Here is a 12,795-nt window from a genome sequence, read left to right as displayed (position 1 = left end):
AATTTCTGGGATTCAAGGGGAAAAGTAGCGTATGTAACAAGGCAGAGAAATGGTTTCATTTGGAGGGAAGAATTCTTAATATTTCACACAGTGTTTTGAGTGGTTTTACAGGGATCTGAAATCAATTATAGAGTGGGTAGATCTATCTTGTATTATCAAAAAAAAAAAGTTGGGGGAGGTGATTGGGCAGCAGTGAGACCGTAGTTACTGGATAATGAGCTGTACTTCAGGAGACAAGGTTTGGAATGCTGTCTTGGTGGGATGGTGGGAAAACATCAACTCCAGTGGCTTAAGATGCTTATTTGCTCCTGATGGGCAGGTTTCATAGCCTTTGAAGGTGCAGATCAATATGCTTTAAAAAAGAATTAACTTCATCAGGAAAGCAAATTCTAGAACACTGATTTCATTGTTAAAGTCAATTTTGTTTGTGTGCAGTTGTGCTTTTTGAGTAATGGGTGCATTCCTGAAAAGCTGAGTAAAGTCATAATATTCAACAAACATTAATGCCTACTCTACACTAGATGTTTTCTTTATAGATCAAATTTGATTTTAAATTTACCAGAAGCCTCACGATTTAAGGAATCTTGTAGTATATACTATTATAAAACAAGAATTCCAATTATACCGTGCCTAATTCTAATGTGATACTCATTTATAAGTTGCTGTATTTTGTGCTTTGTGGTCTGAAAAAGTGGTAGTTTGTAGTAAAACTTTTAAAGTTTTTAAGATTTTTAACTGCTTTATTAACCATTCTTTTATATATAGAGATTTATAACTTCTTGAAAAGTTACGGAAGTTTGTGGTAAAAATCTAATAATTTCAATGCAAGTAATTAAAAACTTGGTATTCAAACAAAGTCAGACACTTAATTTTTGTATTCTCCATGAAGGGAGAAAGGGATGGTTTTAAGTACACCAGTGTTGCAGGGCAAATTTCTAACCTACAAAAGAAGAAGCTCTCTTTAAGCACATTACAAGTACAGTTATAGCACTAAGAATCAATATCATATTTCCCAATGAACATGCCTATTCATTATAGTTATAAATTCATTTATATTATATAAATTTTGCATGCCGTTGGCTTGGCCACACTTTATTATTATTTATATTTCTATTTTCCTTTAATAAAGCTACATTAAACTTTTAATTTTTCATTAAAATTGCCAGTTAACGTGAGTGTTCTTCCTAATAAATCTAAAATGATAAGAATTTGCCCTATTCATTGGACTCTTCTTCACCAGTTATAGACACAAGGAGTATGAATATATGTTTATAAGGCTCAAGGGTTTATTTCTCTGTTTCTCTGAAAGTTTTCTTCACAGCTTCACAGCCAAGGTCAGGTGACTTGTGCCTAAAGTAGCAAAACACTTTTAATATGACACCAATCTCTAGGTAATTTTCAATTCTCTGCTCAACACAGAAAGTCGGAGAATAGAGGGCAGGCTGGAGAAATAAGCTTCTTGTGTGGGATCTGAAGGCTGGCAGGACTTAGTGAACTGTTGGACTGTGTACAGGATAGTCTGTCATGAACGCTGAATGAATTGTCATTGTGTCTGGGCACATGCAATCTATTTGTTTAGCAAATAGCAGAGGTCAAATCTGGGATCATAGCGGCTTGTGTAATTGTAATTGTGGTTCTCAGGCCAGGTTGCTGCTCCTAGTTCAGTTATGTGGAAATCTGAAAACATCTTGAACATTTCAAAGTAATGAAAGAGCTGTCCAAATGGAGCTTGGAAGTAGTCTTGGGAGTTTCTGTTGCCAGTTTCTATTCTTGAATGCATTGCCGAGTTTACGCTCTTCTTGGCTTTCCCATCTTATTAACCAGCTCTCCTCCCAAGGACAGTGAAGTCGAGCAGAGCAAACTGCTGGCTAGGGCTGCTCCAGCTTTGCTGAAGGGCAAAGGGTAAGTTAAAGCCAGAGTGTTCTGGAACCCTGAATTAACTAAACTAAAAATGCTGATTTCTTGTGTCAAAGATGCTTTGTGTTTGAAAGACCATCTTTGATTTAGTCAAAGCAGCTCTGTTATAACCCCATTAACAGCACCAAGTAGTTATTTTGAGTAGACACATCTGTGTTGTTACTCGCTTTCCCTGATTTCCTTTTCCTTTTTTAAAATGACTAAGCTTCAGATTTGATTTTCCAAAGGATAATCTTTGCTTGCAGCCTATTTCAGTGTATTTACTGTACAAATGAATTTCTTGGCCTTAGTGGTTTGAAGAATGCAATTCTGTTTTCTTAAAAGTTACTTGACCTAAGTGAAAATCTATTTTTAAAGAGTGAAATGGCATTGTGAATTTCATTGCTTGGATTTTGCTTGTGTTTTTTCATAGAACATCGCTTAGTTTTCCTTTACTTGCTTGGTTTTCTAGATGCCTTTTCGACCACAAACTCACTCCTACCTGCCCTGCTTATTTCTGTCCACCTGTCCTAACAACACCCTTTCTTTCCTCCTGCCCTGTTTCAGGATACAGTACAGTCTGAATGTGGCAGACAGGCTAGCTGATGAACATGTTCTCATCGGGTTGTATGTCAACATGCTCCGGAACAACCCATCATGGTTAGTGCAGGTTTGGCTGCTTGACTGTCCTGCGAGAGGGAAACAGTCTGATCTCTTGACAAGCAGTCTCAGCAAGGGGCAAAGTCACTGGATGCCAGAGGTGTCACTAAAGCATTTTTTTAACTGATCCAATTAAAATGTCTTGTGATATTACTTTGGACACTGCCCATTAATGTACCATAGAATTCACATTTTTGTTTATATCTTAGCTAAAGGGACAACTCATGTAAGCGGGTGCTGTGCTAAATATTAGCATCTAGGGAGATGCGAGACTCTGGGTCCCACCGGTCAGTTCTGTGTTACATGTGCCATGTCAAATTACCACATGACAGTGATGCAGGAATTTGTCTTATTCCAAGGACTTGTGTGTTTCTACTGATTTGGAGAACAATCCTGCATTCCCTTAAGATAGAAGTGAAGAAGAGGAAAAGCGATAGGATGGGATTATACCATGGAAATCATTTCATCAACAATGATAACAGTGGGAGAAATTGTCTTTCAACTCTTCTCTTACAAATGTTTCAGGGTAGTCATCCTGAAACAGCCTGCTTTCAAGTCCCACAGTATTCAAAGCTTACTTTCCAATGTGTTAAATGTGTGAATTCAGATAGCCTTATGTAATAGAATAAAGGCATTCCTAGAGTTTTTCCCTTTCTATTTTAGTTGTGACATAGTAGATTCCTCCCATTGGTTCAAGTTAGTTAATAATAAATATACATTTCCAATTTGAATGAAAATAAATGCACAAACTGTATAATTATCATGTTTCATCCTAGTTTAGACAACTGTTTTACAAATATGTTTAGCAAACCAGTTCCTTAGAAATATTCGATTTTACTTAATAACCCTAATACATTTTCTCTGAACTGAGAGCCTATGGATTTTTTGCCATTATAACTATTAAGTGAGCCAATGGGTTAAATTGCCTTTAAAATTGGTCCCCTTTCTTCTACTGTGTCACAGAAAGCATCCCTCAAACATTTGGCATTCATCACCCTCACCACTTGGTATTGTTAACCACTTCTTTGTTTCTAGAACTTTCCTCCCTTGATGCCTTAGAACTATTTTTTGCAAGATTAGTACATGAGATGACTTTAGGTGATACACTGATGAACATTTATTTGTTTTAATAGTTATATATTTATCTTAATTTGAACTTTTTAAAATATAGGTATATAACCAGTGTACTGGTTTAATTTTATACTATATGCTACTCTTTCAGGAGATAAAAATGCACTCTTCAGCTAAGCCCATCTCTTTGTTCAAATTTTCCCAGCTGGTAGATCGAACAGTTCCTCTTCTTTCTTACCTCTCAGCCTCTCAAAACTACAAGTGGAGTGATGGTTTTCATCTTATTCCCAGTGAATTTGGTTCCCCAATGTTATATGGTAGCTGAAACAATAGAACAATTAACGCCCCCCCAAAATTTGTGTTGGTAATCTTCAAAGCAGGATATAGTCGATAAAGATTCAATCATGTCTGAATGCAATGATGTGATCTCACACCCTGTCCTCTCCTGTCCTTTGGAGTGTGTGTCCAAAATTCTAGCACACTCCGGTAATTTCCACCACTCTTCTTTGACCTTTTCTTAATTAAAGTTGTAACAGAGAAATCTCCAAAGAGGAAAGTGCAGAGTTTGTCACTCCCAGCCCTTTTCCCTCCTCAAGTGGTTAATCATAGTGACTTGATGGTCACTTAAGACTGTAAAACGGTCTCAGTAGAGACACCTTACATCGACTTGATGAAAGATAGATGTGACTTGTATTTTGAAAACAAAGCAGAATTTAAGACTGATCAATGAAGCTGACTTGTTTTTAAAAGCTACTGCCCTCCATAATTCTCATCACTTTGTTCCATCCTTAAAAAATTCCGACTTCTCTTTTCTCAGTTTGCTCCTTCCCTTTCCTTTCCATTTAATTAGATCCTAACCATTCCCCACATCTGCCAGGATTCTGTAAGAGAAGCAGTGATGTCTCCCCTCCTTTATCATTATTATAGCTCTGATGCTTAACCGTCATTCAACTGTGGTGAGATCTATAATGGTAGTAATTACAAGAGCCACCGTTTTTTAAAGCATTTGCCTCATGATAAGCACTGTGTTTAAAACTTTATTTACATAATTTCCCCTGGTCCTTAGATAAGCCGGTAGATACTCTCATTCCCATTTTATCGATCAGTAAAGGTATCAGTTTAGAGAGTTTACATGACTCTCCCACAGGCACATAGCTACTACACAGTGGGGCCGGGATTTCGACTTTTATCTAGCTGATCCCAAACTCATAACCACTGTGATACATTGCATCTTATAAAACCTACATAAATGCATGCCCTCCAGAAAGCTCTTCTGGACATTCCACAGCTGCATCCACCACATCTCTATTTAGTGAAATTGCATATCCCATTGTATTATTTGTGTTTCATTTTAACAAATATTTTGAGCACATACTAGTAATAGAAATAGCGGTTGTTCATAAGTTACCAATTATGTATTTAGTTCTGTGCCTTGTGATTTCTCATTTTAGTTGTAAGCTTCAAAAAGACAAAAATTTTCTCTTCAGCCTCTTGGACATCATCACAGCAGCCAGAATATGAATAATAAATTTTACATTTATGAAGTGCTTCAAAAATGACAAAGCCCTTTCCCACACATTATTTAATCTGCTTGTCAAAGCCCTGTAGGTTTGGATATTATTATTGCCATTTCACTGATAAGAAAATGCCCGGTTACAAGACATCAAGTGACTTATCCAAGGTCACCTGCCAGCAAGGTCTTCTGATATTGAGTCTCATCTGTTTTCCACCTCATGCCTCGGCCTTCCTGTCTGTGCACCCTTCATGAGATGGTCTATAAAGAGAAATCTAATAGTTGTTCTTGCTTGAAAGGTGTGTTTTTGTAAGTATTCATATATGCTCCTAATTCACTCAGCGTAGGGGCCTTCTCCCCTATATCAACTGCTTAGCACAATGGGAAACTGACTCATCCGTAAATAGTTTGCTGCTAAATTAAAGATATTCTTATGTGCCCTTGCTGGTTCTGATGTCAGATAAGCCAAATAAATAAACTGTAGATCAAGGGCAAAGTCCTACTGTCTTCCTAATTCCTAAGTGAAGTTTTAAAAGCCTTAATGGTTTTCAAGTACCTTCTTCACTGGGGGAGGAGAGGTCTCAGAGTTATCCAGTGAGGGCTTTTTCTGGCCTCTCCTAAAGCTTATCAGGTGTCCAGGCTTGCTAGTGGCTTATAGGACAGATGGTGGCAGGCAGACCAAAGGAGGTTGCAAACCAGCCCAGAAATTCCAACTCTAACCATAGTTTTAAGCCTTGATACTTACCAGTCAGAAGCTTCTGGCACGTTTCTCTCAACTCTGAAAAGGCCCCTTGTGTAAGGGAGGGAAGCAGTACAGTGAAAGGGTACAGTCTATACTTTGACGTCATGATCGGTTGCTGTCACTTTGTTAGACCCCTGATCTCATATAATTAGGTTGATATCTGTCCTGCTTATGTTTTTCTCAAGTACAAGAAATGGGACATTTTGACGCCTATTTCCGGGTTTCACATATGAGGTCTAAGTTGTTACTTGCTCACTTGCTTCCTTTACTAGAGTCCTATGGCACTTAGTTCACAGCCCAGACCCATCACCGGGGCTGCAAGCCTGTGTGTGATCTAGCCCTCGCCTACCCCTCTCCCAGCCCCAGCTCTCATGGGGTTCTCCCACTCAACCACAATATTTAGTCACATCAGCTTTTCATCATTTCCTAAAAAAATTCCTAAAACTGCCTCAAAGACCATGATACTAGTTCTTCCCCTATGCCTAGAACATTCTTCCCCATTTTCCTCCTGCCCTTTCCTTCCACACACACATGAACTGGCTCCTTCTCTGGCTTCCAGACTCTGATTAAAGGCACCTCCCTACTCAGGTAGGTCTCCCATATTAGTCTGATCATGGAATACTATTTATTTCATTCTTGTCATAACTGTTATCATTGGTTCCTTGGTTGGTTGGTTCACTCCTACCTTCCTCTTATGGGGCAGACCTTCTCGGACTTGTTTACCACCATCTCTCTGGCACCTAGCACAGTGCCTGGCACACAGTAAGTGCCCAATAAATGTCCATTGATGTTGGAGAATATTGATAGTGCCACAGATATAAAATTCCCACTCACCCTAAACAAAATTGTTAGGAGTCCTCAGAAAATCTTTTTTACTAGAAAAATACTTTTTGCTATTAAAAAAATCACCTATTATAAATTAGCCCTGAAATTGAACATTTAGTGTAAGAGTATAAAATAGGTGAAAAAGTAAAGTATTAAACTTGACTTGAGTAGAAGTGATAAATGTGGATAAAGACGAGAAGCAGCAAGTCACTGATGTGACAAAAGCAACTAATAAGGGGCAAAAAAAAACTAAAAGTGATGTTGGGCAAAAAAATTTTTTTTTAATTTTTTAATGTTCTCTGACCTTTTCCACTTTGTATCAGTTCACTATGGCTACTGTAACAAAGTACAGCAGACTGCATGGCTTGAACAACAGAAGTTTATTTTCTCACAGTTCTGGAGGCTAGAAGTCTAAGACCATGGAGCCTGCAGGGCTGCTTCTGCTGAGGCCTCTCTCCTTGGCCTGCAGATGGCTGCCTTCTTGCTATGTCCTCACATGGCCTTTTCTCTGTGCACATACATCCTTGTTGTCTCTTCTTCTTCTCATAAGGACACCAGTCATATTGGATTAGGCCCCCACCCTTAGGACCTCATTTAACCTTAATTACCTCTTTAAATTCCCATCTCCAAACACAGCCACATTCTAAGGCACTGGGGATTAGGGCTTCAACACATGAATGTGAGGAGAGACAATTCAGTCCATAGCATGCTTCTACACTGAATCCACTGAATTGTATGTCCTTTAATATTTTTAATGTGTAGGCTAAGATTTGACTCTTTTCAGTAAATGTTGTGATTTTGAAAAGTATAAGTTTATTGCAAGCTGCAGAAAGGAAAAAGAAATTATTATCCACACGTATTGAAAAGTATCTTCTTTTATGAGTTTTCATTTCCTTGTTAACACTACTCCTTTTCTTTTGTAAAATGTTTAGGACCTTCAGTTATAGAACTAGACTTCTGAGAAAAACATTTCCTTAGAATCCTAAAAATGTAAACCTTCTGAAGAATGTCAGAAGTGAGCCAACCTTTATTTGTTCTTTTGTCCAGCTAATTCTTGGGTAGTTCCTGCTATGTTCTAAGCACTGTGCAAAACACTCAAGTTCCAAGGGAGAAGAGATTGAACCATTCTGTCCTCAAAGAAGTTACAGTTTAGTGAAGGATAAAGACAAGTGAAAAGGGCAATTAAAATGCAAGGAGAAGAATGCAACATCATTTATAAAGTAGTCTTGCTTTTTTTTTTTTTTTAGCAATAGAGACGCAGACATAGAGAACGGACTTGTGGACATGGGGGGAAGGGGAGGTGGGATGAATGGGAGATTAGGATTGACATATATACACTGCCATGTGTAAAATAGAAAGCTACTGGGAACCTGCTGTATAGCACAGGGAGCTCAGCTCGCTGCTCTGTGGTGACCTAGATGGGCGGGAATTGGTGGGGGGAGAGGTCCAAGAGGGAGGCTATATATGTATACATGTAGCTGATTCATTTTGTTGTACAGCAGAAACTAACACAACATTGTAAAGCAACTATACCCCAATCTTAAAAAAAACAAAGAGATAACAGCTATAACAAGGGCAGCAAAGTGCAGAGGACTATAGAATATATAAGGAGCAATGGACCTGAATTTGGAGGTCGGACATGAGGGCAGGAAATGGAAGCCAAAGCCAATACCAGAATGAAGAGGAATTAGCCAAGCAGAAGTGAGTGGAGGAGACAGAGAGACCATTCAGGACAGAGAGAATATGGTTCATTTGAGGAAGTTAAGTACGTTAAGGCCACGGGGGTAAAGGATGAAGCTAGACTATGCAGGACCTTATAAGTCTTATTTAGGAATTTGAAAAATGAGAACCTATTAAGAATTTTATGCATAAGAATGTTACAGCCAACTTTACTTTTAAAAGATCGATGACTTGAGGACAGGAAATGAATTGGAGGAAAGAATAACTCTCAAATCAGAGTGACCTATTGAGAGGACTTTACACTCACTCAGGATGAGATGATGGTGGCCTGGGCCACATTGGTGACAGCTGGAATGGAAGGAAATGGAGGAATTTGTGAATTTGTAGAGGTAGAAGGCATGGCCTTGGTGGATGATTGTAACATAGTGGGTTATCAAAGTCAGGGTCTTGATAAAGGAGTTTGAAGGCACCTCTATAGAGAAGCCATTGTTATGGTAAGTTGTTTTATTATTATTATTATCCATGAAGATTCCTATGGCATTTTGCTCTCAACCAACTGTGAAAGACAGGACATACCCTGAGAAAGTCATCCTCCACTTAAGTACTAACTAATAATGCCTTCTCAGGCAGTAATCCTCCTAATAGCTATTTGCATTTTAATAAAAGAGTAGTGACACTTAATGACCTTAAAAAGTAATCTCTAAAGTTCCTGTCACCATTCAGACAAATGGAAAAAATATGAAGGAAAAATGAAGAAGTATTTCTGGTGCCCTTTAGATCACATTATTATTTGTGTTTTTTGTTTTTTTTTTTAAACCTAGGTGAATCTCTTCATGACTCAAGTATAGACAAATACTTTTTTTTTTTACATTTATTCTGATTTTTTTTTCTTTTTGGCCGTGCAGCTTGTAGGATTTTACTTCCCCAACCAGGGCTTGAACCCCGGCCCTTGGCAGTAAGAGCACAGAGTCCTAACCCCTGGACTGCCAGGGAAACAGGCCTGCAGAGAAACCAGAGAAATGTGAACAAACCTTGAGTTCCCAGAAATCCCTGCTAAATAACAATTTAGGAAGCCCTAGCTCAGCTGGGGCCACTTGAGTTTCCTAGATGCCATTTTGAAATCACTAGCAACAGACGCTGGCCATGTATTTAAGGCAGAAAGTGGAGAGCTTTCAATGTAATGGATTTCCCTATTCTGAAATGCAGTCTACACAGCAGACCCTTTTAAATTCATCATGGTCTTGTAATAAGATTACTGATTATAAAGTCTGGAAATGAATAGGCAGGGATAGAGACAATGTTGGAATTGGTATTTCTTTAATGATTTAGGGAATTATTGGCCATTCATTTCCGACTATTTGTAATTGAAGTCTTGAAATAATGGAATTTATTAGGTGAACGCCTCATTCACCCTTGTATAATGCGAACGTACTGAAATGGCACATGTGGACTTATAAATCGTTTGTGTGCACAAAGGGGCAATACATCACTCCACCCCTCATTCACTCGGTGCTGGAGGAAGGAGAGGCAGGGGAAGTATGAGTTATAGCTTACTAGATGAAACTCCATAACTTCCCTTCTTACATTCCCAGGAGGCTTTTTTTTGATATAATCTTCATATTATTTATACTTGCTGGTCATTCATGATAAAAGGCACTTTTATCATGAGGTTTTTTATCAAGGTTTTTTTTATTATTTATTTATCAAAACACAAATGTTTTTGACAAAGTCACTTTCAGGCATTCAAACAGATCATCGTCCTGGGCTTGGAGCTTTGGGCCTTGTTGTCTACACAAACTGTGTTGAGTTAGGCATATGGTCTCTAATACAGCAGCCAGAAAATGACCAATGTGTTAAAATCAAATTAAATTGTTTCTTTTTTGGGTGGTTTTATGTTTAAAGTAAGGACAGCAAAAACTTTCACTTTCTCATTGAAGCTGTAACAAGAACAGTTATTATTTTTAACCACTGCAGAGGGCAGACGTGTTTTATAACACACTGCTTTTCTTTTTATTTATTTATTTATTTATTTTTGGCTGCGTTGGGTCTTCGTTGCTGTGCTCGGGCTTTCTCTAGTTGAGGTGATTGGGGGCTACTCTTCGTTGCAGTGCGCGGGCTTCTCATTGCAGTGGCTTCTCATTGCGGAGCACAGGCTCTAGGTGTGCAGGCTCAGTAGTTGTGGTGCACGGGCTTAGTTGTTCTGCAGCATGTGGGATCTTCCTGGACCAGGGCTCAAACCTGTGTCCCCTGCATTGGCAGGTGGATTCTTAAGCACTGCGCCACCAGGGAAGTCCTAACACATCTGCTTTAAACATCTGTTTTAAAGCCTCCATTGTCCAGAACTAATTCAGCCTTTTGCTAGTAAAAATAGTTTCTTATTCCGACTTTAAATTTGTATGCTCGTTGAAATCTCAATCCACTGGGATTAATACTACACATAGGTGAGCCCTGAATCCTAGAATATCTGTCTTAAGGGAATTTGTGTGAAAATATCACAATGCTATATGGATATGAAAAATGATGTCTTTTATATGGCTTACATTTGGGGTTCATTTCATGTGTTTAACTTTTCCATTTTATTTTCAAGATCTTCTAGATCCTTGCTACTCAAAGTGTTGTCCTTGGACCAGCAATACCAACGTATCTTGAGAGTTTGTTGGAAATGCAGATTCTGGGGTCCCATCCTACCCCCCCACCCCACCCCCACTCCAGAACCAGAGACTGCATTTTCACAAGATCCCTACGTGATATGTATACACACTAAAGTTTGAGAAGCCCTGCTCTAGATAGCTGTTGGATTGTACATGACATTTTGAAGGAGCCAAGAATCATTAATGAATCTGAACAGGTTACTCAAGAGGCAAAATAATAATAAAATTGTATTACCTAATATTTTTGAGCATTTAATGTGTTCTAGGCATCATGCCAGCTTGACGTTTTTTACATGCATTGTCTCATTTAGGCAGCAGGAAAGTGAAGGCTCTTTTTCTGACGATGAAGAAGTGACTTGGTAAATGGAGAAATTCAGGAATATTCTAGGTAGGATACGGTAACTTAGAGAAAAGGGCTAAATCTAGTGGAAGAATTCAGGATAAGAACAGGTACAGTTTACATATGTGAGGAATATAGACTAGCGCATAGATAAGGGAAACAGGAATATCTTCCAAATGACCAGAAAAAAATGTTACGGTAACAGATTCCACCAAGCAGAGAAGAGCTAAGTGACATAGCTAATATGCTGAAAGTTCATAATGATTTTCATTCATCTTCTCACTTTAGAACAAAGGTTGAAAGACTATGTTGCATGTTTGCTTTTTATGTAAGTGTACAAAAATAATATAAATGTGTATTACTTTATATGGATCCAAGTCTTTCAGTGGATAATTTTTAAAACCTTAACATTGGCATAGAAGTGTGTCATTTTTAACGTATAACCATGAGTATTGACTTTTTTTCTTTAAGGAACAGGCTTAAATATAAGCCAGTGGAGAATATAAGTATATTTGGGGATTGAGAGGAACTGGTTTCTAATCTTGATCCTGGCCTGATACTCACCATAATAACTGATAAACTAAACTATGACCAACTAGTCTATTAACAGGATTAGTGTTACTGGTATGTTTCACAGAATTTTTTTTTAGTGGCACCCAAAACTTAGTCTTACGTGAAGGGCTTTCTGAAATATCAACTCTCTGGGAGAGTTGAAAATGCTTCTATTTGCATTCATTTTTTTAAGGGGTCAGATTATTCTTATTCTAACAGGAAGAATTTTTATAAATTTATAGGAGACACTAAATGATTCCCACTCTTGTCATTAGAAGCCACTACCATAATTCTACTTCTCTGGAAGTAAATATAAAATGGCAAGTTACCTGGGTAGTAGTATTGTAGATGAGAATTATATTCATTGTGTATTGCTGTATAACAAATTACCCAAAAGCTCAGCAGCTTAAAACAACAAACACCGTGGGTGAGGAATCCATGTTTGGCTCAGGACTTTCTCGAGGTTGTAATCAAGCTGTGGGTGGGCTGTGATCTCATCTAAAGGCTCTACCAAAGGGGATCCAGACCCATGGTTACTGGCTGGCTTCAGCTCCTCCTCACGTGGGCCTTTCCACAGAGCCGCCTGTGCCATGGCATCCAGCTTCCCACAGGGCAAGCAATCCAGAAGGGCTCGAGAGAGAGAAAACATGCCCAAGACAGAAGCCAGGGTCTTTTTATAACCTAATCTTGGAAGTTACCTTCCATTACTTCTGCCACATTCTATTCATTAGAATTAAGTCTGTTAAGTCCAGTCATACTACAATAAATGAAGAGGATTACACAATACCAGGAGTGGGGGATCACTGGAGGCTGACCACAAATTGGTTTCTTCTTCCTTCTTGCTTTCATATTGTCTATCATGTTG

General features: G+C 38.4%; 1 protein-coding gene across 12 annotated transcripts in view; it reads left to right on the top strand.

The window, feature by feature from the left end:
• Window positions 1-12,795, top strand: part of DTNA (dystrobrevin alpha) — a 391,329-nt gene that overhangs the window by 340,174 nt on the left and 38,360 nt on the right. For 3 of the 12 annotated variants that reach the window (XM_029231330.1, XM_029231329.1, XM_029231338.1), the window contains 2 exons: window positions 1,825-1,902; window positions 2,464-2,556. The exons of 8 other annotated variants lie outside the window; for them this stretch is intronic. In XM_029231330.1, coding sequence (XP_029087163.1) covers window positions 1,825-1,902; window positions 2,464-2,556 — 171 coding nt within the window. The remainder of the gene's footprint in view (window positions 1-1,824; window positions 1,903-2,463; window positions 2,557-12,795) is intronic. One more of the 12 variants, XM_029231340.1, reaches the window with a different exon arrangement.

This window comes from Monodon monoceros, unplaced genomic scaffold (genome assembly GCF_005190385.1).
Source record: "Monodon monoceros isolate NGI ecotype Baffin Bay Population unplaced genomic scaffold, NGI_Narwhal_1 Super_Scaffold_1, whole genome shotgun sequence".
NCBI classification, from domain to species: domain Eukaryota; kingdom Metazoa; phylum Chordata; class Mammalia; order Artiodactyla; family Monodontidae; genus Monodon; species Monodon monoceros.
The sequence above is the reverse complement of the archived record's forward strand: the minus strand, read 5'-3'. Positions and strand labels throughout refer to the sequence as shown.